The following is a 27,683-nucleotide window of genomic DNA, read 5'->3' on the forward strand; positions in this document are numbered from 1 at the left end:
CTTTTATGATTAACTTCTTTCACTTAGGGTAATGTTTCCAAGGTTCATCCATGTTGTCACATGTGTCAGGACTTCATTACTTTTTCTCTCTCTTTTTTTTTTTTTTTTTTTTCAGGTGGCACCATGCGGCATGTAGGATTTTAGTTCCCCAACCAGGGATCGAACCTGGGCCCCCTACATTGGGAGCTTGGAGTCTTAACTACTGGACCGCCAGGGAAGTCCCTCATTCCTTTTTCTCTTAAACAACTTTATGAGCCACAGTTCATATACCATACCATTCACGTGTTTAAAGTATACAATTCAAATACTTTTAGTATGTCAATGGAGTTGTGCAACCATTACCTTAATCAATTTTAGAACACTTCCATCACCCCAGATTTCATCCCTTTTTATTGCCAAATAATACTCCATTGTATAGGTATACCACATTTTGTTTATCCACTCATCAGTTGGTGGGTATTTGCATTTTGTGAATATTATGAGCAATGCTGCTATGAACATCTGTGTTCAGATGGTTCAGATGTTTTGTGTGTTTTCATTTCTCTAGAAGTGGAATTGCTGGGTCATATGGTCAACTCCATGTTTAACCTTTTGAGGAGCTGCCAGACAAACCATGTGATTTTTTTATCCTGATTTTCTCACTTAACATCAATCATGTGCATTTTCACAAACTGTTAAATGTTCTTCGAACACTTGACTTTTAATGTTTACAGAATTCCAAATTGTAGTAAACCAATCCCCTGTTATTGGGCATTTAGATTATTTTCAATTTTCATATCATAAACAGCATTTGCATGTGCATCTTTGGGCATCCGGTTTTCCATGCATCTCTGGTGATTTCTGTGGAGCAGATTAGTCAGAACTTTGGATCGCAGGACAGGCAATTTTAAGGCTCTTGATGCATGATGATGAATTGCCTTCCAAAAAAGCTGTGTCCATTTGCCTTCTCCCAAGTTGACTTTGAGAATGCCAGTTGCAGACCACCTTATATTTTAATTGTGTCCAAAGGTCTCCAGGGCAGGGTCTTGTTTGGGCATCTTTGACCCCATGCCCAGCTCAGTGTGCAACATATAATACAAGTTCGTGTTACACGAATGAGTGAGAGCAAAGGAAGGCCCCGATTAGTACCAGTGTCTGAGTCACTATGAAGGCCGGCTCTGTAGGACTTGCCACCCAGTTGACCTGGGGACTTGGTGCAGACTCATGTGTTGAAAGGCATCTCAAAGTTGAAGTGGCCAATGGGAGAGATGAAGAAACCATACAACATAGTCATTGAGACGGTCTGAAGATGGGCAGGAATTCTTTTTTGTACTCCACTCTGTGGGCAGCTTTATGTAAAGCCCTGGAAGAATGACCTTCACTGAGCTGGTGAGGTCATCAAACTCTCTGTTCACATGGATATCCTGAGGAGAAACCCATTACAAGGCTGTGCGTTATCACTTTCTGAGAACTTGAATGTTTTACTTATGTACCCAAGGTATCAAAGAAGCTTATTAGGGCATTAGTTGTCCCAAGCCTGAAGGATTGAAGCTGTAAACACATCTCTGGAAAGGCTTTGACTCAGGCCTGGGTTGAAAAAAATCAGAGGTAGAATAAGCAGTGATTTGTGACTAGACTCTTTTCATAATTTGTATTTGGGGATTCTCTCCTTAATGTTTAACCACCTTAGAAAAGAGTGACATTTTTTCTATATTAAAAAGGCAAAATTGAGTGAAAAGGGGTTCTCATCTCCTGTGCAGTTCCCCAAGTGAATCTTCCAGCACCTGCAGCCAGTACTGGACAGGGAGAGGGGCCACCTTGCAAGAGCTGAACCTGCAAATCCAAACATTGGTGAGCAGTGAGCGTTGTGCCCCCTAAGCCACCTATTCTCTCTCGGCCAATGAAGAACCCAGGCGGGTCTGAGGTGAGACCACCGTGATACCCCACACGGGGGTGGGAGGCAAGTCCGAGTGGCGGCATGACCCAGGTTGAACTTGGATGTGGCCACACCATGTATCTGCCCTGGGCACTCTTTCTCTAATCCCCACTTTTTTTCCTCTAAAATGGGGAAAATTATACCTCCTAGGGCTGTTGGGAGGATCGGAGATGAGTTTTATGAGAAGTTCTTACAGAAAAATCCAGCAGCTCTAGGGCAGACAGTGGATTAGCCTGGACAGACCTGAGAACACCAAAGCAGCCTTCACTTCGCATGGGATTCCTGGACACCTGAGAAACACACACACAGGTGAGAGACGATGAGCCCAGGGAGGCGGGAGGGGTCCCTCATCTTTGTTGATGTGGCTCTGGGCGGCCCCGCTCCCTCAGCTCAGAAGGCACCTCCCTCAGACATGATGCCCTTGGTGAGACTGGAGTCAGGGAAGAAAGGAAGGGAGTGGACACTGACTGAGCCCCCACCCTTCACCCACTCTGTGCTGGGAGCCAAAGACATAGACACACAAGACACACCCCGCCCTTAAAGAGCTCACCGGTACAGCGAGGAGAGGAAAGGAAACATAAAAGTATAATGTGAAGAGTGCCATGAGACCGGGTGCACCAACCCTCCCTGGGAGGTAAAGGGTGGGCAGGGGATAAAACCCCTGAGCTGAGCTTTACAGGTGTGGTGGGTGGAGCTGGGCATTTCAGTAAGAAGAGCTTCAGGATCAAAGCAGGGCTGAGAAATTGCACTGTGTGGTAGGAGAATTGCAAGCAGCTTGGGCTGAGAATGATGTGCCTCAAGGTGGGGGGTGGGGGGTCTGCTGGCAGAGCCCAGAGCCCACATGCTGTGAATGACACGCTAAGCTTGGATTTGTCCAGAGGGGAGTGCCCAACAGATTTAAAGCAGGGGCATGTTTCTGGTGTAGAAAGATCACCTGGAAGCAGGTGGGAAGGAAGGGCCAAGACAGTGAACAGGAGGAGGTGAGAAGGAGAAGCAGGCAGCCCCGTCCCCCCCACCTCCCCACACTGTTCTTCAGAAGGTGAGATGGAGGGAAGATGTGGAAAGGGAGGGTTCAGCACTGGACCCCAGGCAGGTCTGTGCCGAGCCCCCAGCTTCTGACTCAGTGGGAAGGAACCCCCACCTAGAGGCAGTCCTTCAGGGGGACGACACGTTCAGGTTCGACTCCCAGAATCCAACGTGCCTATTCCCATCTGGGGGATGGTCCAGCAGGTGGCTGGAAATGGGGACCCAGAGCTTAGAGAGAGGTCTGGGTTTCAGCCGGAGCTAGGAGAGGAGTGAGCCTCAGGCTGGGGAAGGGGGTGCTGCTGGGGGCTCCTGTGCCAGCTGAGGGCCATGCAGGGCTGGATGCCCCCAGAGCTGCTGGTACAGTGGTCTTTGTGGGCCTACTCCTCCCTCCCTTCTCTGTTCTCTGCTCTCAGTGATCAACCACACACTCCCCACTGGAGACAGAATACCTGGATGGCCCCTGGGTTCCAGCAAGGCCAGGGGAAGAGCAGGGTAAGGTGAGGGGAAGCCAGGTGGCCCTGGCCATCTTCAGCAGAGCACAACTCCAGTGGGCTGAGGGGGAGGGGCAGCTGAGAGGGAAGGATGGAGGGGGAGGAGTCTGAAGGAGTTCTTGGGTCAAGCCAGAGATGGGTGAGTGAATGATAAGGGGAAGAAGTGGTCACATGAGGAAGCCAGGGGGCCCCCTACCCCACCTGGGCTCTGGGACCCATGTACCCACTGCCACTGGGGTGAGGAGATGTAGTGGGGGAAGGGTCTGTGTGGACAGGCACAGGCAGGTCTGTGCTGGGGCCTTCCCCATCAGGCTAGCACTCACAGCAGGAATCCTCAGTGTCTGATTGACCTGCAGGCCCAGGCTCAGGGCTCCCACTGCAGAGATGCGGTTGTTGCTGCAACAGAAAGGCATGTGCATGGTACTGCCTTGCAAACAACTGTGCAGAGCCAGGTTGCCCCCAGGGTCTTGGCTGGAGCTGCTGGTGCAGCCCCCAGGTCCAGCTTCATGAACACGCCAGGGGCCCTAGGCAGGTCAGTGTGTAAAAGCTTCATCAGAGGCTTCGGTGTTCAAGATTGCCCAGCAAACACACCTAGAGTGTTATTCCCCCCACCTCCTGCACCAGCTGCTGCTCCCTGGCCCTCAGCACTCAGCAGGTGCTCCCACGCATCCTGCCCCAGCTGGCACCCCATTCCTATCCCCATGACAGCCACCCAGCTCCCTCCCCACCTCTTCCTACTCCTGATGGGCACAAACTCCAGGCCTCAGCACTGCTCCCGGCCACTCTGTCTCCACAGTCAGCCCCATGTCCCTCTAACTTAGACCCCAGCTTGACCTTGAATTTCAGCATCTCTCCTCTGACCATGGCTCCTTCCATAAGGAGGAAAAGTGGGCAGGATGGAGCACATGTCCCTGCCAATGGCAGGCAGGCCCAGCTCATTCTGGCAGCCCTGGTGTGAGACTCAGCCGCAGTAGCCCATGACCTGTCTGGCCTCTTCCGTTCCCTCTGGGCTGTGGCTCCCGCTCTGGTTTTCCCAAGAGGCCTGGGACCCTGCCAGGGCCTGGGGGAGCAGCCCACCCATGGCAGGCCCCCTCAGCAGCCGTGTGCTGGGCAGAGAAGACCACTCCTCCTGAAATGGAGGAAAACTCGTGTGGAGCACACACCCCACCCACCCCCGCACCAGGCTCTGCTGAAGATGCCTTACGCGTTTGCACTTCCCAGCCCCTGGCCTCGCAGTACACGTTATGAGTCCCAATTACAAAGGAGGAACTTGAGTGAGAAGGATGGAGCTGGGCTGTGGCTGCGGCCCCACCATGAGTGCGTGTGGCAGGTTTGGGCACGAAGTGGTAAACAGCAGCAAGATGAGCCCCAGTCCCTGTGTGGCCGTGGGCTTGGAGGCAGGGGCGGGGCACCCCGTGCTCTCACCTCATGTAGACCTTCTCCAACATGTTGTTGGTCTTGAGCCCTCCCCCAGCACGGAGGCTCCCGGATCCCCACAGCCATTATACAAGATGTCCAAGACCTTCAGGAAGTTGTTTGACGGACGCAAAGCAGCAACCCCATGGGACCACATGTGAAGGTGGAGGAAGCCAGTCCCCAGCCTCTGAGCCCAGGAGGCCCGAGGAGCAAAGAGCGTGGACAGAGAGCAGAAGACCACAGAGGTTCCAGAAGAGAGCCCTGGGGCTTGGACGATGGTGACTGGCAGAGTGGAAAGACCAGAAGCAAGCACAGAGGGTGGGTGTGGATGCGAATGAGCCTCTGGACTGGGCCATCTTCCTTGGGCAGCAGGCCCCAGAGACACAGTGATCAAGCTCCCCCCGCCCCGAGTGGGGACCTCTCAAGGGCAGGGCCCCCAAAGCACAGTGCAGCCCAGGGCCCAGAGGGCACCCCAGTGAAGGGCTATTGGATGAAACATACCCAGGGAAATGTGATGGGGAGGAGGGTGGGAGCTCGTGGGTGCCCTGGGGACACAAAGCCTGATCTGTCACCTTGTGGGGCAGGACCCCAGGTCAGCCCTGTCAGAGGTCAAGGCAGTGGCTGCTGTTCCCTGAGGAGGATCCCACAGAGGCAGCCGCCACCAGAAGCATCACAGGCGCCTGTGCTGCCCACTTCCAAGGCCTACGAACCACAAGACCCAAGGGAGCAGGCAGGGTGTTTGAGAGTGTGTGCTGGGATCCCAGGGCGCAAGGCTGTCATCTCAGGGAAGCATCTGCATCTGCCCAGCAGTGAGCATGTGTCACTGGACTGCATAGTGTCCCCACCAGCCGCCTGTATGTGATGTCTCAGAAGGTGTGCGACATTCAGCTGTGGACACCTCACTTAGTGACATGAGAGTGGGCACAGGGAGACCACATGTTGTCGTCCTTAAGTAGAGCCAGGAAAATGAAAATCACCTGAAAAAACATTCTTTGAGGGCTTCCCTGGTGGCGCAGTGGTTGAGAGTCTGCCTGCCGATGCAGGGGACACGGGTTCGTGCCCTGGTCCGGGAGGATCCCACATGCCGTGGAGCGGCTGGGCCCGTGAGCCATGGCCGCTGGGCCTGCGTGTCCGGAGCCTGTGCTCCGCAACAGGAAAGGCCAGAGCAGGGAGAGGCCGCGTACCGCAAAACAAAACAAAACAAAACACATTCTCTGAGCTCTGCTGAAAAGATCCAAGACTCATTTCTGAAGAGCTGCAAAAGATGGGGGGCTGGCGTCTGGGAGACCTGACCCCAAAGGACAGGCTGGAGGGGCTTACTGGGCGAGACCTCATACCTCTAGTCCCCTGGCGAAGGCTACAGTTCCTGGGCCTCGCAGGTGATTCCAGCTTATGTTAAGCTCAGTGAGTCCTGTTTTCTGCCAGGGCTGGTCCAAGCATCTCCCCTTCAGAAACACCAAGACAGACTTTTTATTCACTCTGTTCATTCCTTCAAAAAGTGATACCAATGCCCGCTGTGGGCTGGGGTCTCTGCTGCGCACCAGCGTCAGGGCGTTGAACCCCACGTGGGCCTGCCCTGCCCTCAAGGAATTCACATTTATTGGAGAAGCTATAAATATAAGTTAATGGGATGTTAGCTACTACAGACCGCAACAGGGAGGTGTGGGGACAGAGTGGGGGCCAACCCTGCCTAGGGGGTCAAGAAAGCAGAGAGAACCTTGAAGATTGAGGGACACACTGTGCACGTGGGCAGGCACCGTGGAGAGTGGATCTGGGGAGGAGCGGATGTGCTTGTGGAAATGCACACTGGCCTGGCGCTGGGCTGGCCAGGCAAGCCAGTGGAGGAAGGTGGGAGTGACGGGCACTCGAGAGATGCGTTAAGAAGTGAGAAGGTGGGTGGGAGGGGGCGGAGACAAGAGGCCAGGGGACCAGTTGGATGGCTTGTGCCACTGTCTACACAAGAGGTGACAGGGCCAGCACAGCTGTGGCAGTGAGGAGGCAGTGGTGTAGAAAAGGAAAGAGCAGGGCTGGGTGGGTAATAAAGCTGAGAGATATTTTACACATAAAATGGGCAGAAGTCCTACCCACCCACCCTGCTTTCCACTCTGTCAACACTTAGCTGGTCTGACCTGGTCCCAGTTCTCAGCCTCCAGCTGCCCCCTGTGTGGACCTGCTGATCCCTTTCTTCACCTGGATAAGAGCTCCTCATCCTCACCCAGGAAGCCTTGCCTGTTCCGCCAGGCTGGGCCGGGCCACTGTGGACCCCATGTCCACTGTGCTTCCATCCTTCCAGGCTCTGGCTGTTAGACCTCTCTGCCTGGCCCGTCTCTCCCACACACCTGGGAGCCCCTCGAGGGATCTGAATCTGAGCCCTGTCCATGGTGCCGGCACCCAGCACAGGCTGGTTTGAAGAAATGCCCAGAGCAGAGGGCTCAGCCGCCAGTTCCACATAAGTGTTAGCACCTAGGAGAGCTCCCTGCAGGACAGTGAGGACTCCCTGGGCTGCCTCCCAGGGAACCTCCCAGAGAAGGGGGCTCACACCCTGCATCCAGCCCTGGATATGACACCCGCAGGTTCTCAGACATGTACATTGCTCTTCCTCAGACACTCCAGGGCTGGGAGAGGAGGGCGGTGGTCCGCCACTGCTGAAGAGCTGGAGGGTGAGAAAGTTCTATACGCATGAATCGGCCTCCTGTAGTTCCAATGCTTGTTCTTCATGACCCCTGCAGCCAACCCATGAGGTAGGTGCCACCCTTGCCTTGGGTCAGGTGGGGAGACTGAGACCCCTAAGGGAGTCTGTCCCACCCACAGATCTCCACTTGGGGAAACAGCCCATCCCTGCTGTGCAGCCTTTGTGGGGCCTTGCCTTCCAGCCCCTCCATCCTCACTGCCTCTCCTGTGCTAACGCTCTGAAAGTCTTAAATGAGCCTCTCTTTTTTTTTTTTTTGAACTAATGTTTTTATAGTTACCTTTTTTTTTTTTTTTTTTTGTGGCTGTGTTGGGTCTTCGTTGCTTCATGCAGACTTTCTGTAGTTGTGGCGAGTGGGGGCTACTCTTCCTTGCAGTGCGCAGGCTTCTCATTGCGGTGGCTTCTCTTGTTGCAGAGCACGGGCTCTAGGCACGTGGGCTTCAGTAGTTGTGGCAAGTGGGCTCAGTAGTTGTGGCTCACAGGCTCTAGAGCACAGGCTCAGTAGTTGTGGCACACGGGCTTAGTTGCTCCACGGCACGTGGGATCTTCCTGGACCAGGGCTCAAACCCGTGTCCCCTGCATTGGCATGCGGATTCTTAACCACTGAACCACCAGGGAGAGTTTCTCTTTTTTTTTTTGCAGTACGCAGGCCTCTCACTGCTGTGGCCTCTCCCATCGCGGAGCACAGGCTCCAGACGTGCAGGCTCAGCGGCCATGGCTCACAGGCCCAGCCGCTCCGCGGCATGTGGGATCTTCCCAGACCGGGGCATGAACCCATGTCTCCTGCATCGGCAGGCGGACTCTCAACCACTGCGCCACCAGGGAAGCCTGAGAGTTTCTCTTTTAATTTCACTGATTTCACAACAGTTTTCTTAGAAGGCAGACTGTCTCTCTGGCGGTTAAACTCTAGGGCTGATTCGCCCAAGCCAAGGCTGGCGCCACCCCCACTCACACTAAGCAGTCAGAACAGTGATCCCCGAACTTTCTGGATCAGACAAATCTCCTGGGGCTCCTGTTAAAATGCAGATGCACCCACATCTCCCCCAAGAGGATACAGAGGTTCAGGAGGCCCAGGGCCACGGAATCTGTATTCCTAACCCAGGGTCCCAGGTGATTCTTAAAATCAGTTGGGGTGGTTGAGGACAGGCAGGTAGAACTGCATGTTCCTGGCAAAGCAGCCAGCCCATGCAAAGGCCCTGGGGCATGAACAAAAGTGGTAAGATCAAGGAATCCCACTGATGTCTTCCACAGCACTCGGAATGAAATCCTCATGCCTTTTGCCATGATTTGTAGTTCTGCGGCCCTGCTGTCTCTCCATCCCACAGCTGGACCCTCTCTCCTGGCATAGTAGCCCAGTCACACTGGTGTCTGTGTGCCTGGGAAATAGTTCCTCATCTTGAAATACTCTCCCTCTGGTCTTGCCATGTCTGATTCCTCCCCCATTGCACATTTCAGCTTAAACATCTCCTCCTTACAGAGTCCTCCCGAGTGGTCAGCTCTCTAAAGCGGGGAGGGGCTCCACATTCGTCTCTAGAATCAAGCCCTGTTTGTTTCTTTTGTAACACAATAATTATGGAGAGTTATCTTGTTAATGTGTGTTCCTTGAGGGCAGGGACTTAGTATACTTCATGGCTGGATCCCTAGTGGCTGTCAGCACCCAGCATATGCAGTGGTGGGCAGTAAGACATTCGGGGAATGGGCCGAGAGTTCTGTACGGGGATGGGGGGGGAGCAGGATCCACAGCATGGATGCTCAGAGTGGTCCTGCCTACTCCACCCACCCTGCCCCAGGAAGATGGTCATGAGTGCCACCATGGTCTCCCTGGCCAGTGGCCGGATGTTACCTGCTTGGTCATTCAGCTGGTTATAGCTCAGGTCCAGGGGTTTCAGGCCTGTGTGGGCCAGCAGGAGTTCAGCAAGGTACTGGGCCACCTGCTCCTCCAGGCCATTCCCTGCCAGCTGTGCCTTCTGCACAGCCGGGTTCACCGCCAGGGCGGCACAGACAGCCCAGGATCCCACCGCTCCCAGCTGGTTCTCCGACAGGTCCACATCTGGGGGCCAGCATCACTCCTTAGTGGTGGGATCCAAAGCCAGGCATCACCCTCCTCCCTCCCGCACACCTTCCAGGCCTGACACAGCAGGAGGGGCCTTGCAGTCAGACTGTCCAGGGGTGGATGGTGAGTCTGCCACCCATCAGCTGGGTCCCCTCCGGCCCCAGGCAGCTTCCCAGACCTCAACCCCCACTCCATGTCTCCACGAGTTTTGTCAAGAGGCTAAAACCACCTACTTTGTGGGGCTGTGGAGGACGTCTGCGATGTAGATGCAGCCAGCCCGCTGATGATTTGTGTGTGGCATAACACAGCCCACCCACAGAAGCCCCCACTGCCACATTTCCGGGGACTGGCAGTGACAGCCCAGGTGGCTGTGTGTGGAGCTCATATGTGAGCAGACACTCCGCTGAGCATATGTTTCCCACATACCCAAGGTCTAAGTGGCATTGTTGGGCCCACTTCACAGATTGGAAACTGAGGCTCAGCAAGGTTGGCTCCTTGCCCAGGGTCACCCTGCCGCAGAGGCGGCATTTGAATCCAGCCCTGACAAACTCCAGCACCCTGCCTCCCGCACTGCCCGGCCCCTGACCCTCTGTGCCGCACTCTCCCACCTGCCTTCAGGCACTGGGAGGATGACGTATGCAGGGGTGCTGGCTAGCAGAAGAGGGTAGAGGAGGGGCCCAGCGCTGGGTGCACCACAGAGGGTCTAACTCCACCCCACCCTCCCCACCCTGTGATGAGGCTCTGCCCCCAGCAACACCGGCAGGTCGGGGGGTGACAAGGCCCGGTGTGGGGGTAGCCTGCCCCCCTGTCCCAGGCACGGCACCTACCACAGATACTGCTTTTGAGCAGAGCACCTGCCAGGGCCTCTGTGCCGGCCCCACAGAGCCCACTGTCCTGAAGTTCCAGCCGCTTGATGTAGGGATTGGAGGTCAACACAGAAGCCAGAGCCTGGGCAGCCTGGGGCAGAGAGGAGCCTGAGCCCTTCCCAGAGCTGAGGGCCCCAGATAGCTAGCCAGTACCCAGGCTCTGTTTGCAGGGCTCAGCCCACTCAGTGCCCTCCAGCTGGAAGGACCTCCCCTTTCCACAGGCCCAGGGACACCTGCTTCTCCTTCTAGGCTCCACCCAGGAGCTTCGCTGACTCTCCAGCAAGTTATGGGCTGCTTGCAGGCTCCCTAGCCCTTGTACTGAACTTTGTCATAGCCCCGATCCCACCTGTCACCCATTGTGGGGGATGGGACATGCCTGGTACAGAGCAAGGCCGGGGAGTGTGTGGATGGGCTCAGGAAGGGACCACACCCATGGCTGCTGCTCCCAGGTCCTTGCCCTCCAAGCCTGGCCCCAGGATCCCTCCAGGGGTAGCTGGGGCCCCAGGCCACAGTGCTGCAGGTTGAGCTCTGGGGTGCTCCCTTGGCGCAGAAAGCAGGAAGCAGGCACGACGCTGTGGGCCCAGCAAGACCTCAGGTAGAGGGTGTCCTTGCCCAGTTCTCCAAGCTTATGGGTGCCTGATAGGAGACAGGGATAGATGTGGACCCCTCCCCTGCCTCCATCACTACGCAGCCTTGTTTTCCTCCTAGAGGCATTTCCTCCTGCTAGTAGGGACTGTTGCCCCCACATACAGACAAGGACATTGAGGCTCAGAGAATGCAAATCCTTTCCCCAAAGTCATGCAGCTTGTAGCAGCTGATCCTGGCCCTACCCTGCCTGTCTGACACCAAAGTGCATGCTGTGTCTTCCGCTGGATTGCAGACCACATACGCTTTATGAACATTTTATGGGGAAGGAAGCTGAAGCAATTCTAAGTTCTATACATCCATTACTTTAGTTTCTCCTGAGGGTTGGGAAAACCCAGCCCTGATCCCATGTCAGGGTGGGACAGCCCTTCTTAGACTGTTTGGCAGGATTTTTGCATCTTAACATCATTCTGGAAGCCTGTTCTAATCATGGAACTCCTGATGCCTCCAGGAACATTGCGGAGATGGCACAGGGCTGGAGCGGCCGCCGGCTGCCCCGAAGGTGTCCACGGAGGGATGCGCTCCTGCTGGACAGGGTCGCCTGCCTACTTGGCCCCAGCCTGCCCCCCGACCCGTAGGCACCTTCTTTCTCCTGGTCGGAGTTCGAATCCGCGTCCGAACCCTTCTGGGCCTCCGGGACCCCTGCAGGACGCCCAGCGGCCGCCGCCGCCCCTTCCTCCAGCTCTTCCTTCTCTCCAGGCCCCTCGCAGGGACCCCTCATGGTTACTTCCACTCTGCACTCGCGGACACCGAGGCCGGGACTGCGAGGGCTGCATCGGGAGCGCGGCCAGGGGATGTGGGCGGACCCTCCGGTGCATCGACCTATCGGATGCGATGCATGGCGAACAGGCGCCCGCTGCAGCCAATAGAGAGCCTCCCGGGCGGCAGTTGCCCAGGCGACCCCGAGTTGTTGGTTGCTGCGGACAACGCTGCGGCCCCGGGCTGACCTTGACCCGCTCGCAGCCAGGACCGATTGGTGCGTGGCGGGCTTGTCTTCCCGTCGCCCTAGGCGGCTCCAGCATCGCCCCCTTTCCACTCCAGAGACTGGGGGTGGGGCAGCTCCTCGGGGGCGTCACAGAGGAGGCTGGGGGACCTTACAGGGCCTGGCCACCTCCTCTCTGGAGCCAGGGTCTCGCTCCCATTCTGTGGGTCCCAGCTCTCACACGCTTTAGCGTCGCATATGTTGCTCCCTCCACCGAGAACATTCCTCCCCAATGCTGCTTGTTGAACTTAAGATCTGCAAGTGTCAGTTCAGAGGTTGCTTCTTCCGCAAGCTTTCCTTGTCTTCCTCTGGGCTCCTGCTGGCCCATGCCGCCCTCTCACAATACCTATCCCACCTGTCATCACCCCAAGGAGGTGAGGCCAGAGGGCAGTGGACAGAGACTGCTCCTCTCTGTGTGTCTGGGGCCCAGCAGAGGGAGTCTGAAGCGGATGGGAGGCCCAGGGCAACTGGGGGTTGGGCCTGGGAGGTGGAGGCTGAATCCCGTCCTGAGTGTCCCTTTAATAGCTGCTGGCCTGGCCCGGCTTGGCGCCTGCTTCTTGCTTTACCTCCCGTTCAGCTGTGGCTGCAGCTGCTGTGCTGACTCACGCGCCCCAGCCGCCGGCAGGATCTGGGAGCATGGTCTCCCCAGGGGCCATGGTGGGCTGGGGGCTTCTGGATTACAAAACGGAAAAGTATGTGAGGACCCGGAACTGGCGGGTGGGCGCCTTGCAGAGGTTGCTGCAGCTGGGGGTCATGGTCTACGTGGTGGGGTAAGAGAACGGCTCCTGGGCGTGCTAGCCGGAGGGAGGTCTTGTGAGCAGGCTGGTCCTGCTGGGCTGAGGGGTGAAGGTCTGACTCTTCAGGGGCTGGGCTGGTGGTTGTGGAGCAGGTCAGGAGGTGGGCAGAAGGAAGGCTCTCCGTCTGTCTAGAGGCCAGTGGGGTGTAAGAGCAGGTTGTGTGCTTGGGTGCCCACCTGCATTCTTTCCTGTGCCTTGTTCCCAGCCCCATGTTGGGCTTGGGCACAGAGCAGGATGGGCCCCCATCCCTGCACAGGAGGCCCCCGGCCGGCAGGAGGTAGTCCCTGACACTTGTGAGAGCTGAAGCACTAAGGGCCCCAGTAGAGACCACCAGTTTAAGCTGGGTCAGGGTAGTCTTTAAAGAGGAAGCTGGATCTAGGCCGGGCAGGGGGAGAGGATTGGCTGGTGAAGGAGGTGGTGGTGGGCATCTCCAAGCCCATGGGTGCTTGGTGAGGGTACTGGTTCTCCTATGCATGGCCAGAGCCTCTGGCCTGTGCAGGGTGTTTGGTGTGGGAAATGAGGTGGGGAGTAGGTGGGGCCCCTGAATGCTGGCCTGGGAGCCTGGAGGGTATCGGGGGAGAGACTGAGCAGGTGGTCCCAGATCTGCCGTGTGCCGGGGACATACCATACCACCTGTTGCCTCCTTCTCAGGTGGGCCCTCCTCGCCAAAAAAGGCTACCAGGAGCAGGACCTGGACCCCCAGATTTCTGTCATCACCAAACTCAAAGGGGTTTCCGTAACCCAGATCAAGGAGCTGGGGAACCGGCTGTGGGATGTGGCTGACTTCGTGAAGCCACCACAGGTGGGTGACTTGGTGCTGCTGCCAGGTACTGGCACCTCTGATACCACCCCTGCACCGAGTGTGTGCAAGAGAGGGATGTGATGCCAGAGGGGGTGCTGGTGCTGCCACAGGGCCACGCTCGGGAAGGGCCTTACAGAGGAGTGGTGTCTGGACAGGGCTTTCAGGGATGTGTAAGAGGTTTCCGTGCAGAGGAGGTGATGTGTTGGGAAGCCAGACCAGAGGGATGCATTTACAAAGTCTGCATCTGGAGTAGATAAAGAAGATGTGGTACATGTATACAGTGGGATATTTCTCAGCCATAAAAAAGAATGAAATAATGCCATTTGCAGGTACATGGATGGACCTAAAGAGGATCATACTAAGTGAAGTAAGTCAGGCAGAGACAGACAAATGCCATATGATACCACTTATATATGGAATCTAAAATATGACACAGATGAACTTATCTATGAAACAGAAACAGACTCACAGACATAGAGAACAGACTTGTGGTTGCCGTGGGGGAGGGATGGATTGGGAGTTTAGAATTAGCAGATACAAACTTTTATATACAGGATGGATAAACAACAAGGTCCTACTGTATAGCACAGGGAACTATATTCAGTATCCTGTAATAAACCATAATGGAAAAGAAAAAAATAAATTAAAAGTCTGCATCTGGAAAGGAGAGGAGTGTCTAGGAGCTCAAGGCTTGAGCTTGAGGGTGGGGTGAGAGGGGTGCAGGGTGCCGAGACCTGGAGCTTCCTGGACGCCTCCTCTCTGACCTGGAACACTGCTGTCGAGTGCTCCTCCTCTGCCCCTCCCATGCTGCATTTCCGGCAACTTCTCCCTCCACCCGATTGTCCACAACCTTAGTTTCCTCCTCTGTCCTGCTGGTGCCCAAATTCTAACCCCGGTGACCACCTGCCCTGAGTACAGCTGCCTCCTGGGTGCACACCCACCACATCCAAAGAGAAATCATCTCCCTCTCCCAGTGTGGCCTTTTGTCATCCAATGACATCCACCAGTGCCGAGGCTGGACCTGCTGGATGCCTTACCGTCCCTCCCTCCTGTTCATACCATTTCCTAACAGCTTTCACAACTGCTCACACCATCCCTGAATGGCTGAGGTCTTCTGGTGGGTCCCCATGCGGCATCCAGGCTGAGTCTGCCAGCCCTTACCTTTGACCCTTAGGAGGCTTCCTTTCATGATGGTGGCCATGAAGCCCCTCTAGATCCTGACTACCACCATACCGCTGCCTCTGCCTCTGCCCAGCCCTCGCCTCCCCTTCCTGGGCGTGCATCCCCCACACCCGCTGAGCTCTCATGTGCAGCACAGAGGCGCCAGTCATCTTTTGTCCAAACAGAGCTTACCTCCGGCTCCCCTGGCCCCTGGCCATGCCTGCAGTGAGGGGCACACCTCCCCACCTGGATCTTCAGTGCCTGGAAGCAGGAGGCTCTTGGAAAATTCTGGTTGAGCAACTAAATGAATGTGAGAGGCACACATGGGCTCAGAAATGGCCAGCAGCCCAGCCAACCTCCTGTCTCTGCCTCCCTTGCCTCACTGGAGAGCATTTTCCTGGGGCTCAGGGCTGATGACCCGATGGGGCCAGGGCCCCTTCCCGCACAAGCCAAGCTGTGGCTTCTGGCATCTCCCGATGGGAGTGGGGAGCAGAGACCAACCCTGACACTTGTCTTCTAGGGAGAGAACGTGTTCTTCTTGGTGACCAATTTCCTTGTGACGCCAGAACAAGTTCAGGGCAGATGCCCAGAGGTAAGGCTGCCTGAGGGCTTCCCAGCGGGTTCCTAGTTCCAGAATCTCCTGCTGCTGTCCCCCATGAGGTGTCCAGGCCCCTCCACATCCTGGTCCCACCTCTGGGCATTCTGGAGGTTGTCAGGGTAACACCCAGAACGGGGCACAGTGCTCAGGTAGGCTCTTATAATAGCAAGAGGCAAGCTGGGGGACTTCCCTGGTGGTGCAGTGGTTAAGTATCCGCCTGCCAATGCAGGGGACACGGGTTCGATCCCTGGTCCCACATGCTGCAGAGCAACTAAGTCCCTGCGCCACAACTACTGAGCCCACGCACCACAACTGCTGGAGCCCATGTGCTTAGAATCCATGCTCTGCAACAAGAGAAGCCACCACAATGAGAAACCCGCGCCCCACAATGAAGAGTAGCCCTCGCGCGACACAACTAGAGAAAGCCTGCACGCAGCAACGAAGACCCAGTGCAAACAAAAAGAAACAAAAAAAACCAGGCAAGCCCTTTTCTACGCACAGCCTCTATTAATGTGTGCTGGGGCAGCTTCCATTTTTGTGCGCAAACAGCACACTCCTGCTTATGCTGCACTCAGGGTCCCTTATGGTCTCTGGGTACTTTTCACTACAACTGTGGTCAAGCCCGTCTCCTGCCATCTTCAGATCCATTTCTTATCCAGAAATGCAGATCCTCCCCTTGAAATCTCACCTTTTCCCCTTGCCTAGGGATGTCCCAGGGATCCCGCCTCTGTCACAGAGCCCACTGACTCTTCTCTCCAGCTGTGGATTTTTTTCCAATTTTTTAAATTGTGATAACATACATGTAACATAAAATTTACAATCTTAACCATTTTTAAGTGTACAGTTTCCTAGCTGCGGATTTTGTTTGAACAGTCAGGAACCAGGACATAGCCTTGGAAGCCTACCTCCATGGTGACATCTTTCTTTAATCGAGGCTAAAAGTTAATTGCTTGCTGGGCTGGAGAGTAACTGTGTGGTCCCTGCCCCTAAGTCCTGGTCGTTGGTCCCACCACAGTTGCTGGGGATGTCACATGTCCCTGGTCGGCCCCATCCTCAGAGGAGGTGATGTGTGTGCACTGGGCAAACGCATGATGTCCTTCCCTTTCCAAATGCTCAGATGACGCCTATTTATTGTTCAGTGTGGACTGTCCTGAAATTTTTCTGGGGCCATGGTTCTGCATTTTCTGGAATCCATGGGATTCCTCTTTGCCGTGTGTCCCGGCTTCTGGCTTGTCCCATGAAACTGACCACCAGATCTGACCACCCGGCTTCCTGAGAGCAGCTCCTCTGAGGGTCCTGATCGTCTGGTCCCTCCCAGCACACCGTGCTCCCTGTACTGTTACAGCTTCAGAAACCTGCTGAGCCTCCCCCGGGGCTGCAGAAGTCCAGCCTGCATACGCCAAGGAGCTTCTGCACAGACAGCCCAGCCACGATGCCAGGTCCTGCGACGGGGACAGAGGCTGCAGCTAGGAGCCCCAGGGAGGCGCCTCCTCTGCCAGCTCAGGGCCTCAGGAAGGGTTTCCCACTGGACTCAGAGGCTCAGTCAGGATCTTGAGGCTATCCAGGCAGAGGGGGCTGTGTGGGCAAAGGCCCCTGCTGTATGGGGTGAGGCATCTCTGGGGTCACCTGCTGCTCAGTGGGGTTGGAGCCTGTTTGGACTGGAGTGGGAAGGGTGGAGCCCAAGATATCAGGGCCCCAAGAGCCCTGCTGTGGAGCTGAGCTTGATCACAGGAGCATGGGGGGCGCAGAGGGGCTCAGGGGAGGGGCGCTTCATCTTCTGTGCCTTGGGAGGGATGATTCAGGCTGCTGGATGGAGGAGAATGAGACTGAGATGGGGACCCATGTTGGTCACCATGGGGTCTGGACAAAGGAGATGGTGGCCCAGCCAGGGTGGAGAAGAGGGGCAGATTCAGGACACAGGTAGGGACAGCAAGGCAGAGCAGGTGGCTCCACACTGTCCTCTGCCCTCTAATCACATTTGGCTCAGAGCCCCTGAGCCCTTCTTACCACCAGATGCTGTGTCCCCCCTGCTGCCCCTGAACTGGGTGCCCTGGGCAGCAGCGTCAAGCCTCAGCCGGGACAGAACTACAGAACTGCGTCCGTGAGGCTGTGCCTTCCTTTCGGGGCCTGGGACCCCCGGAAAGCTCACCACCTTCCCCTCTTGGCTGATCCCCAGAACTCTGTCGCTGTGTGCAGGCACCTATGTCCCTGTTTTACAGAAGAACCAGCGGGGAAGGGAGGAGCCTGTGTACTTCCCAGGCCCCTCCCACCAGGGCCGCCCCCTTGGTCAGCCCCCAGCACCTCCACCTCCAAGTGGCATGAACTCACTTTCCCCACCGTCCTGCCATCTTCCCTGTTCTGTCCTCTGAATTGGACCAGAGGAGCTAGGCCTGGATGAACCACTTCTTTTTTTAAAAATATTTATTTATTTGGTTGTGTGGGGTCTTAGTTGCTGCAGGCGGTCTCCTTAGTTGTGGCTCGCCAGCTCCTTAGTTGCAGCATTCCAACTCTTAGTTGCAGCATATGGGATCTAGTTCCCTGACCAGGGATCAAACCTGGGCCCCCTGCATTGGGAGCGCAGTCTTATCCACTGCACCACCAGGGCAGTCCCCCTGGATGAACCACTTCTGCCCCCACAGAAGTAGCAGGGCAGGAGTCTTGCTCAGCCTTGGAATACAGCAATTGCACCCCTACCCAGCCAGGGCTGTTCGCGCCCCCCTTTCATTTGCACCCTCCAGCTTTCTCTTGGGCCCCCAAACTCAGAGATCCCTGAGAGGCTAAGGCAGGGAGGGGCGAGTCCCTGTGGACTTCAGGGTAGGTCACGGAGGAGGCATCCCTCGGCCCTTGGCAAGTCTGCTCTCTCACCCCTAGCACCCCTCCATTCCGCTGGCTAGCTGCTGGGCCGACCAGGACTGTCCTGAAGGGGAGACAGGGACCCACAGCCACGGTAACCGGCCCCCCCAACCCCCACCTTGCAGTGCTTCCACTGGAATGGGGGCTCTGGGGGCCTGGCGGGACCCTGGGTGGCTCACCAGTGCACATGGTGCCTCTGCGTCTCTCTGTCAACGGCCCCCTCCCCACCCCTCCCCAGGCCCCATGGAGATTTGAGGGCCTGGAGTTTGTCTTGCATTTTCAAGGCATAAAAACGGGCCAGTGCGTAGTGTTCAACGGGACCCACAGGACCTGTGAGATCCGGGGCTGGTGCCCAGTGGAGAGTGGTGCTGTGCCTGTGTAAGTCTCCCCCGCATCCTCCATCCCTGCCCCAGGACCACAGAGCCTACCACTCACCGCCCCCCCCCCCCGCCCTGCCCCCTGCCCCACAGGAAGCCCCTGCTGGTTCAGGCCGAGAACTTCACGCTGTTCATCAAAAACACCGTCACCTTCAGCAAGTTTAACTTCTCCAAGTAAGGTGGGAGGGTCCTGGCTGGTCGAAGACCCTCTGTGTCCCCTGCCTGGCCTGACCCTGGCCCACCCCTTTCAGGTCCAATGCCTTGGACACCCAGGACCCAACATATTTCAAGCGCTGCCGCTACGACCCGCGCTCCAGCCCCTCCTGCCCTGTGTTCCGCATCAGGGACCTCATGGCCGCAGCTGGAGGGGTCTTTGAGGACCTGGCGCTGCTGGTGGGTCTGTGGAGGGGGCAGGGTTCCGGGAGGGCTGGGAGAGGGCCCCGGGCCCCAAGCCAGTGGAGCAGTGCTGTGCTGTGTGCAGGGCGGTGCCATGGGCATCCACGTCCACTGGAACTGCGACCTGGACACCAGGGCCTCTGACTGCTGGCCCCACTACTCCTTCCAGCTGCAGGAGCGGAGCTACAACTTCAGGTGCGGCCCCCACTGCCCACCTGCTCCGAGCCAGGTTCTCGTCTGCCTGTCCTCCTGTGGTGGCCGGCACAGACCACCCCTCCCAGAACTCTGGATGGCCACTGTATGTGGGAGGGGGGCCCAGGGGAAGGAGGAGGTGGTCTCAGCTCCACGACCCCCAACACAGGCTCCATCCAGCCTCCCTCCTGAGCCTTATCTCCTCCACCCCAACCCCTGCTGCTGCTGGGACCCCTCCCCCAGCCCCTCCTCCCCCATCCTGCCTCTAGCACCTCCCTCCACTGCACAGGGGGCTTTCTTTTTTACTTTTCCCTTAAGGTTTTATCAAAAAAATTACAAAAATCTATAGAAAAGTTCAAAAATTAGTACCGTGAACACCCATATAGCTGTCATCTGGGTTCACCAGGGTTTTTTTTGTTTTTTGTTTTTACCATTTTGACACGTTTGCTTTCTCTCTCCTCTCTAGACTGAGCTGGATATATTTAGATAGATTTCAGACCAAACCATTTGAAAGTAAGGAGATGTCCGGCAGACACTCACCCCTCCCCAGGCTGTCCTGAGAATAAGCACCTTTCCCAAGTGACCGCTGTCCTGTTGTCACATTCAAGAAATTTAACACTGGCAGAATGAATCTAATATTTAAATTTCCCCAATTGTGCCAATAATAGTCCAAAATCTTTTTATTTTCCAATCCAGGGTGTACTCAAGGAACTTGCATTGCATTTATTCTCATGCCTTTGAGTCTCCCAAGCAGACCTTCCCCTGCTGCTGCCCAGTGGGATCCTATGTTTCTGCCACCTCATGTCACCTCGTCACTTGCGTGCACACACACACGAGCGGACCTTGCCTGGACTGGTTTCACTGACCTCCCCTGCCCTTTGCAGCTATGTGGAGCTGGCCCCCACCTGTGCTCTGCTCCCCTTAGTTCTGTGCTCTCGCTGGTACTGCTTTGTCTAGAACTCCTTCCTGATCCCTGGAAAACCAACCTGCGTGTCCCCACTGCAGAAAGCCTTCCCTGGTTCCTAGGGGAGAGTGAGCTACCCCCTCTGGACCCTCACAGCCCTGGGCCTGCCCCCCAGCTCCCCCTGCCCCCACTGCAGGCATCTATTTAGAGACCCCTCTACCTCATCCCCTCAGCAGGCAGGGAGCTCCTGAGAGGCGGGTCCTGCTTGCTCTTTCCCTGTATCCTCAACAAAAAACCCGGGACTCAGGGTAGGGCTGGGGGTTTGTGGAGTCAGTGGGTGAGTAAGAGGGAGGCCTGGGAGGGCCGGGAAGCGGGCAGAACAGGCCACCAGACTCTCTCCTGCCCCCAGGACGGCCACTCACTGGTGGGAGGCCTCGGGTGTGGAGGTCCGGAGTCTGCTAAAGCTCTACGGGATCCGTTTTGACATCCTCGTCACTGGGCGGGTAGGTGGGCAGGGGCGGGTGGGTGGGGGGTGACAGGCACGGCTTAGAGGCTTACCCAGTTCTCTCAGGCAGGGAAGTTCGGGCTCATCCCCACACTCATCACTCTGGGCACAGGAGCAGCTTGGCTGGGCGTGGTGAGTCTGGCTCAAGTGTGCTCCCTCTGGCTTCAGTGAATGTGGGCCCAGGCCCATCCGATGGCACAGCCGAGCCCCCTGATGTTAGGTCTAGTTGGGGGGAGGTCTGGGGAGGTGGCAGGAGGACGGGTTGGGGGCCGGGACACAGGTCAGTCCTGCCTCTCCCAGATCACTTTCCTGTGTGACCTGCTGCTGTTGTACGTGGATGGAGAAGCTCATTTCTACTGGAGGACCAAGTATGAGGAGGTAAGCTGCTGGCCTGCCTGGCGCCTGGGCTCTGCTACACTTCTGGGGAACGTCGGCCTGAGCCCCGACCTGCTGTCCTTATCTGCAGGCAAAAGCTCCAAAGGTGACCGCCAGCCCTGAGCAGACAAAACCAGCATCTGCACCCCTGCATCTGGCTGCCCAGGCTCCTTAGAGGGGCCCCAGCGCCTGTCCCAACGGCCAGGGCTGCTACCAGGAGCTGGACACCAAAGCCTTGGCCCTGGCGCCTGCTTGCTGGCCCATTCCTGAGGCCTGTTCCCTGCTGTCAGGGGTCGGGGCTGGGAAGGGAGGGGCCTTGCCTTGGGAACCTCATGGATGGAGCCCCAGCAGGACCAGGGCAGGGAGTGGGAGAATTCCATCCTTCAACTCCCAGGCACACTGTCCCTACCCTGACTCTGGCCTCGGCAGGGTACTGCCCAGGGAGCAGCAGAAGCTACTACTGCACAGAGACCTGCAGCGGAACATGTCCCAGGCGCTGGTCACAAGGGCTCCAGCTGTGTCTGGAGAACTCTCTCCCAGCTCTGTCACCAGGGCTTCCAGCAGCGGCTCACTCACCAGTGGTCAGCACAGACCCTCCACTGGCTGTGCAGGCTCTAGCCCTCTCCCCTGGCAGCACCCCCATTGTAGGTAGAGCCCCCACCCTCTCAGCGCCGTTCCAGGGTCTGTGCTGCCGTAGTCTAGGGCAGGGTAGAAAGAGGTCTGACAAGAGGGCTGGCTGTCTCTGCTGCTCTGGTGCTGGGTACCTGGGGCTTGTCCCCACCCAGTTTGGGGGGGTCATCCATGGAATTCAGACTGGGGCAGGCAGATGATCCAACCCACTAGGACCTGGCAATGGCGCATGCACCAGCCCTTCCCGGTGGCAGCCCTCAGACTGTGGAGGGCTGGGATTGGGAGAAGAGGATGGAGAAGCTGAGTTGGTGGTCATTGGGTCCTTTGGGACCGTCTGTGTGCTCCTTGGTGACACCCAGCTCAACCTCCTGGAACTGTGGGGGTGGGGAGAATGTATATCTGGAATTCACTGCTACCCAAGGTCACACACCTAAGAACCAGCCCGAGGCAACTGCTCGAAGGAGGCCCTGTCCTTCGCTTCGGGTGGAGCCCAGTGGCCAGAAGGAATGCCCCAAACAAATTCCAGAGGCCCCGGCAGGCTGGCCTGGATCTGGCTGTGACGTCCTCACAGGGTGTGAGTCCTGCCCGCTGGAGAACTCCCCATGCGCCAGGGAGCCTACAGCTGGGAGGGAGGGACTGGCTGCAGGGGTCTGACCCTGTCTTGGCCCCAGGGGAGCGGCAGGGGTTTGGGAGTGCCCACCTGGGAGGCGAGGGGCTGCTTTCTCATGGGGCCCGGTGACTAGGCGTGCTGGCCGCTTGCCGGGGCAGTGACATGGGCCAGCTGGGGAGGGCAGGGTTGGGGTTCAGGCTGGGTTAGCATCTGGAACCATCTGGCATCTGGAGCCTCAGCAAAGCCTTGGGGTCCCTGATGCCTCGCAATCCCCAGAGCAGTGTCTCTGGGCAGGCAGGCCACAAAGGTCAGGGTGAGAGAACATGGCCCTGAGATCTTTACCGGGGTGGGGTCCCATGTATGGGGCCCAAAGAAAGCTGATGTATGGCTTCAGGGTCCAGGAGTAAAGCCTGTCGACAGCAGCTTCCTGCGTGCTCCTTACAGGCAGAGACGGGAGCTAGTGGTGCCTGTGGTGGGCACAGCATCACCTGGGAGACGAGTGGGCAGTGCAGGGTGGGCCTGGGGACCCCACCCCAAGGACCAGGGGGGCTGGAAGGCACTTGGGGCAGGTTCAGGCTCTTGCGCACGCATCCCCTGGGACAACTGGAGAGCAGCACCAGGGTCTGAGCTTGGAAACAGCTGCTGCCTCAGTCTGCACACAGTGCGCACCCCAGGGTAGCCGCGCGGGCATGTGGATATATGCTTGAAGCTGTGTGTGTGCCTCTGCCTCCCTAGGCAGGCCTCAGGCACATGCCATGCTCTGGAGAAACCAAGGGGACCCCGAACTCTGCTGCCCTTTCTAGGTGGCCTCCTTGGGGCCCGGGCACTTCTGTCTGGACCCATCCCCCAGAGGAGGGGAGCCTGACACTGCCCCTCTTGTACCTAGTGCATATGGGTGTATGTATAGTGCCTTCTGAGCAGGGCAGAGGGCACTGGCCTGAGTGTCCTCGACTAAGGGCTGTCCCAGGGCTGGCATCTCCCCCTTGCAGAACTTCTGCACCTTTGCTTTGCACTGGGGACAATCGCGTGGTTCCTGGGGGCAGGTGAGGACTCAGTGCCGCAAAGAACAATGGACACGACACAGGCCACATGGCTGGCTAAGCAGTTATTATCATGGATTCCTGAGGCTGGGGCTTCTTCCCGACCCGCCCTACCCCACCTGCCCAGGTTGCTGGAGTTGGACATAAACTGGAAGGCACTGTACAAAGAGTCCACCACACCAGCGCTGGCCACACTGGCTCCAAAGACTCAAAGCTCAGCCCCTGAACTACAGTCCGAAGGACCCCCCTAGCGTGGGCAGGCCCGCAAACCGGAGCTGCCTTGGATGGAGGGCAGGTAGCTCTCATGGACTGCTGGGCTCCTGGGCTGGCACCTGGCTGGGGGGCTGCACAACCTGCACTGTCTCCTCCAGGCTGCCGCTAGAGAAAACCACATAGCGTGTGATGGTCAGCCCCGGCAGCTCCCGCTGGTTCTCCTTGCTGTGCCAGATGCCATAGCCGAAATATACCAAGAGTCCTGCAGGGGTGGCGCGAGCATGAATGGCAAGTCTCAGTCCTGCTCACCCTCCTCACCCTCCTCCTGCAGCCGGCCCAGGACACCAGCCTGGCCCCCCACTCACCAATCAGCAGCCAGATGGAGAAGCGCACCCAGGTCAGGTAGCTCAGCTTCAGCATGAGGCAGATGTTGAGGAGAATGCTCAAGGCTGGAATCAGGGGCACCATGGGGATCTGAAGGGGCAAGGGTAGGGCTGGGCTGGGCTGCAGGGGAGGCTGCTGGCCCAGGGCCCAACTGCTCTAGAGGCCTCAGAGCCTTTCTCTGCCTCTGGAGATTCTGGAGACCAGGGCCCGCTCACAGACACAGGTGGATGTGCATGCTGCCTCCCCAGCCTGTGAGCTGTGGTCATCCCGCTGCAGCGGAGGATGCGGGGGAGAAGGGAGCTGGTGGGCTGACAGCAAGTGGGTGTTGGGAGTGGAGAGAGGTACCTGGAAGGTGTCCTGCTGGCGTTGCTGCTGGTGGGCCCCCAGGACGAGGAGACTGAGCAGAAACATGATGCTGCAGAGCAGAAGCAGCAGGATGTAGCCCCAGCGAGGGAGGTGCAGGGCTGAGTCCCCGAAGATCAGCACACAGCCCAGGGTGATGGCTGAGGCCACCAGGACGCAGATCGCTGAAGCCACGGCCACTCCAGGGCTGCACCTATCCAGGAAGCCCAAGTAGGGCCTCAGGGCTGGCCGCAGCTGCCCAGGCTCGGGGGCTGGGACCTGCTCGGTGCCCACCAGCTCTATGTGGTCTGAGAAGGAATTGTACTCCTTGGCCGCAGGGCGGGGGCTGGCTGGGCTTGGGGAACTGGACAGAGGGGCCTTCTGGAATCGCAGCACGATAATGCTGATGGCCACGAAGGTGTAGGCCAGCAGTGTGCCAATGGACAGGAACTGGACCAATGCCTCGAGGTCCAGCAGCAGCGCCACCAAAACCGTGAGAACCCCGAACACCAGGATGCCTACCAGAGGCACCTGTGTCCGGGGGTGCACGTAGGCAAATGCCTGGAAGAATAGCCCGTCGACGGCCATGGCGTAGATGATGCGGGGAAGGCAGAAGAGACCGTTGAGCAGGACAGTGGTCATGGCTGCAGCAGAGGGCGGGGGCTGGTCAGCATGGCACATAGACACCCCACGGGCCACGGCTGGGGCACCTCGGGAGCATGCGCACGAGTCTGTCTGGGTTCTCAGAGTGAGCCTGAGTGCCTATAGGGTGCAGGATTGTCACTACCCCAACCCAGGAGTGGGACACCTCAGTTTAGGTCACAGGCCACTGGGGAATCTGGTGAAGGCTGAGTACCTCTGTCCAGGAAAGGACACAGAAGCACACGCCCAGACCGACATACCATGTACAACAGGGAGTGGGTTGAGTAGGTCTCTGCCAGCAAGCCTGGGCGGAGTCTAATAAGTAGCCCGTTCCCGGGTCCATTATACAACTGGTAAAACTGAGGCCCAACTGGAGATGTGTTCCCCGGGAGGCCAGGGCAGGACCCCACTTACCGCAGATGGAGCCAGTCGCCACGAGGTAGCCAGCCCAGCTGTAGCCCCGCTGGTAGAAGGCGTCAGCGAGCGCTGAATTAGGGTCCAGGCTGTGCCAGGGCACCATGAGGGTGAGCACCGTGGAGACCAGGATGTAGGCGCTGGCTGCGAGGCCAAGCGAGATGGCAATGGCCAGGGGCACGGCTCGCTTCGGGTTCCGGGCCTCCTCACTAGAGGCGGCAATAACGTCAAAGCCCACGAAGGCATAGAAGCAGGTCGCGGTGCCGGACATGATACCGGAGAAGCCGAAGGGTGCAAAGCCGCCCTCCTCCTTGCCCCAGTTGTGTGAGCGGGCGAGGACAAACCCCAGGATGATGATGAAGAGGATGACGACCATGCTGATGGCAGATAAGGTGTGGTTGAGCCAGGAGGAGACACGGGCTCCGCAGGAGACGAAGGTGGAGGCCAAAAGTAGGATGCCGGCAGCCAGGAAGTCAGGATATCTGGCCAGGAGGGGCACCTGCCAGATGCCCACATGGGCCTCTGTGAAGTTGCGGATGTGGTGGTCGAACATGGCGTCCAGGTAGCCGCTCCAGGCGCGGGCCACAGCAGCACCAGCTATGACGTACTCGAGCACCAGGTTCCAGCCGATGAGGAAGGCCCACAGCTCGCCCATGGACACATAGGTGAACAGGTAGGCAGAGCCTGTGCGGGGCACGCGTGCCCCAAACTCAGCGTAACACAGGGCCGCCAGCAGGGAGGCCACGGCGGCCACAGTGAAGGACACGATCACGGCCGGGCCGGTTATCTCCTTGGCCACGGTACCGGTGAGCACATAGAGGCCCGAGCCCACCATGGCCCCCACTCCCAGCAGGGTCAGGTCCAGCGCGGACAGGCAGCGCTGCAGCGATGTCTCCATGGTGGCCTCCTCCAGCGGCTTCAGCCGTTTCAGCTTCTGGCAGAAGCGCGCCAGGCCGGCAGTGCTGGGCAGTCCTGAAGCCATTGCAGGCAGCTGAGAGGAGCACCAAGCCAGCTGCTGGCACCTACCAGGGCCAGAGGGGAGTGACAGGCTGCCCAGCCTTCCGTCCTCCCTCTGATCCCACCCAGGGGTAGTGAGCCGCTTAACACTGGCCTGCCAGAGGGCAGGGCTGGGACAGGGGTGGGTGGGAGGCCCTCTCCGCCTCAGGGGCTCCATGGTGGAGCCGAATCTGGGCCTGTTGGTGGGGGTGGGGGTGGACCCTGAGGGTGAGAAGGGGGCAGCCCCAGGGAGCATGGCTGGGAACCAAGCCCCTGTGATCTGGGATCCCAGAGCGAGGGGGAAACCCAAGGCTTCCCGGGAGCTGGGCCAGGCCTCCAGGACGCGGAACAGGAGCGGAGCTGCAGCCCTGGGCGTAGCCCAGGCGGCCACCTGGCCCCAGACATCGCGGTTCCCCCCTTCCCCGCCCCGCTGGACTGGAGGAACAGCGCACCTGACGCGAGCCGAGCCGGGGAGCCCTGGGCGTGGCGCCGGATCCCTGGGCTCGGCGCTGCACTGCCGGCCCCAACATGCCGCCGCCGCCCCTGGAGCCAGTTTCGCCTCACCCTGTCCCCAGGTACCTGAGCCTTCGCCTCCTCCTGGGCCTGAATCTGTTTCCGCTGGACTCTGCGACCCACCTACTGTTGCCACCGCCGCTGCCGGCGCTGCCGCTCTGCACGCTGAGCCTGCCCCGCCTGCGGGTGAGGTCAGTGCGCAGAGCCCGCCCCAACCCCCAGGGCGCCAGACCCAGCACCAGGCCCCACCTCGCTGTCACAAACACCCAGGTAGCCCACCCCCTCTTAACTCACCAGGTCCTAGGGATACCCTATCATTGTGTCTGCTTCACAGATAAGGAAGCCCAAGCCACCAGAGTGGCCTCGCAGCCAGGTGCAGGTTAAGGTCCAGGTCTGGGGGTGGGGGTCTGGAGCCCACACGCGTTCCACTGGGGCAGACACCCTCTTTGATCCCTCCTCCCCACATGTGCATTCCACCCCGCTAGGCACCATCCAGCCACCCCCAACTCCGGGGGTGTGGGGGCGCAGAAGTCAGGCAGGCCCTGGTAAGCTGAGGGTAGAGGTCTGGCTGAGTGGCTCTGGACAGTCCTGACCTCCCCCGCACAGTGGGATGGCAGGAAGCCACCTCACACATTGACGAAGGAGTGCCTGGCTTCAGGAATGTCCTGTGAATTGGCAGAATGCACACTGGCTGTTCTGAGCTTCTTGTTACAGACAATGTCCCCAAAGGAGGCAGCAGCCTCCTGGAGACAACGCACAGCCCTCTAGCCCAGGATGCCCCTCAGGCCCCTCCTAGCCAAGGAGCACCTGCGTCAGGCCAGGAGGACCCTGGGGGACCCCACAGCAGCCCCCCACT

At 58.1% G+C, this 27,683-nt stretch overlaps 3 protein-coding genes across 5 annotated transcripts; 1 reads left to right on the forward strand and 2 right to left on the reverse strand.

Moving 5' to 3' along the window:
• Positions 1–1,269: 1,269 nt before the first annotated feature.
• Positions 1,270–11,845, reverse strand: LRRC74B (leucine rich repeat containing 74B). Its single transcript, XM_033837396.2, is given in 12 exon segments — positions 1,270–1,328; positions 1,331–1,403; positions 2,110–2,205; positions 3,756–3,828; positions 4,858–4,897; positions 4,900–4,971; positions 6,185–6,261; positions 6,263–6,293; positions 9,381–9,587; positions 10,418–10,554; positions 10,957–11,092; positions 11,684–11,845. Coding segments are annotated over 12 exon segments (1,140 nt in total). The 5' UTR covers positions 11,823–11,845.
• On the forward strand, positions 2,085–22,936 carry P2RX6 (purinergic receptor P2X 6). Of its 3 annotated transcripts, none has more exons than XM_033837395.2 (13): positions 2,085–2,224; positions 7,453–7,589; positions 13,532–13,682; positions 15,364–15,435; positions 18,313–18,388; positions 18,579–18,672; positions 18,765–18,845; positions 18,923–19,064; positions 19,153–19,262; positions 20,573–20,666; positions 20,735–20,800; positions 20,969–21,046; positions 21,135–22,936. In XM_033837395.2, the coding sequence occupies exons 2-13, from the start codon at positions 7,528–7,530 to the stop codon at positions 21,216–21,218; spliced, it is 1,110 nt and encodes a 369-aa protein (XP_033693286.1). In that variant the 5' UTR covers positions 2,085–2,224; positions 7,453–7,527; the 3' UTR covers positions 21,219–22,936. The 3 variants fall into 3 exon arrangements, with proteins under 3 accessions (XP_033693286.1, XP_073646514.1, XP_073646513.1); XM_073790413.1 differs by having other exon boundaries at positions 19,237–19,262; XM_073790412.1 differs by lacking the exon at positions 2,085–2,224 and adding an exon at positions 2,252–3,433.
• Positions 22,937–23,622: 686 nt separating this feature from the next.
• On the reverse strand, positions 23,623–26,874 carry SLC7A4 (solute carrier family 7 member 4). The gene is made up of 4 exons (XM_004330183.4): positions 25,319–26,874; positions 24,266–24,906; positions 23,902–24,010; positions 23,623–23,798 (listed from the first exon to the last, which is right to left on the reverse strand). Exons 1-4 carry the CDS (start codon positions 26,568–26,570, stop codon positions 23,626–23,628), a joined length of 2,175 nt encoding a protein of 724 aa, XP_004330231.2. The 5' UTR covers positions 26,571–26,874; the 3' UTR covers positions 23,623–23,625.
• Positions 26,875–27,683: the final 809 nt, after the last annotated feature.

Source organism: Tursiops truncatus, chromosome 13, assembly GCF_011762595.2.
Source record: "Tursiops truncatus isolate mTurTru1 chromosome 13, mTurTru1.mat.Y, whole genome shotgun sequence".
Taxonomy (NCBI): Eukaryota; Metazoa; Chordata; class Mammalia; order Artiodactyla; family Delphinidae; genus Tursiops; species Tursiops truncatus.

Coding starts and splice junctions, on each gene's coding strand:
- P2RX6 (XM_033837395.2), top strand. CDS start 7,528: ATGAATCGGCCTCCTGTAGTTCCAATGCTTGTTCTTCATGACCCCTGC. Junction 19,263..20,572: donor GAGCGGAGCTACAACTTCAG/GTGCGGCCCCCA, acceptor TCCTGCCCCCAG/GACGGCCACTCACTGGTGGG. Junction 21,047..21,134: donor GGAGGACCAAGTATGAGGAG/GTAAGCTGCTGG, acceptor CCTTATCTGCAG/GCAAAAGCTCCAAAGGTGAC.
- SLC7A4 (XM_004330183.4), bottom strand. CDS start 26,570: ATGCTCCCTGGGGCTGCCCCCTTCTCACCCTCAGGGTCCACCCCCACC. Junction 24,907..25,318: donor GGCGACTGGCTCCATCTGCG/GTAAGTGGGGTC, acceptor CCTCTGCTGCAG/CCATGACCACTGTCCTGCTC. Junction 24,011..24,265: donor GCCAGCAGGACACCTTCCAG/GTACCTCTCTCC, acceptor TTGCCCCTTCAG/ATCCCCATGGTGCCCCTGAT.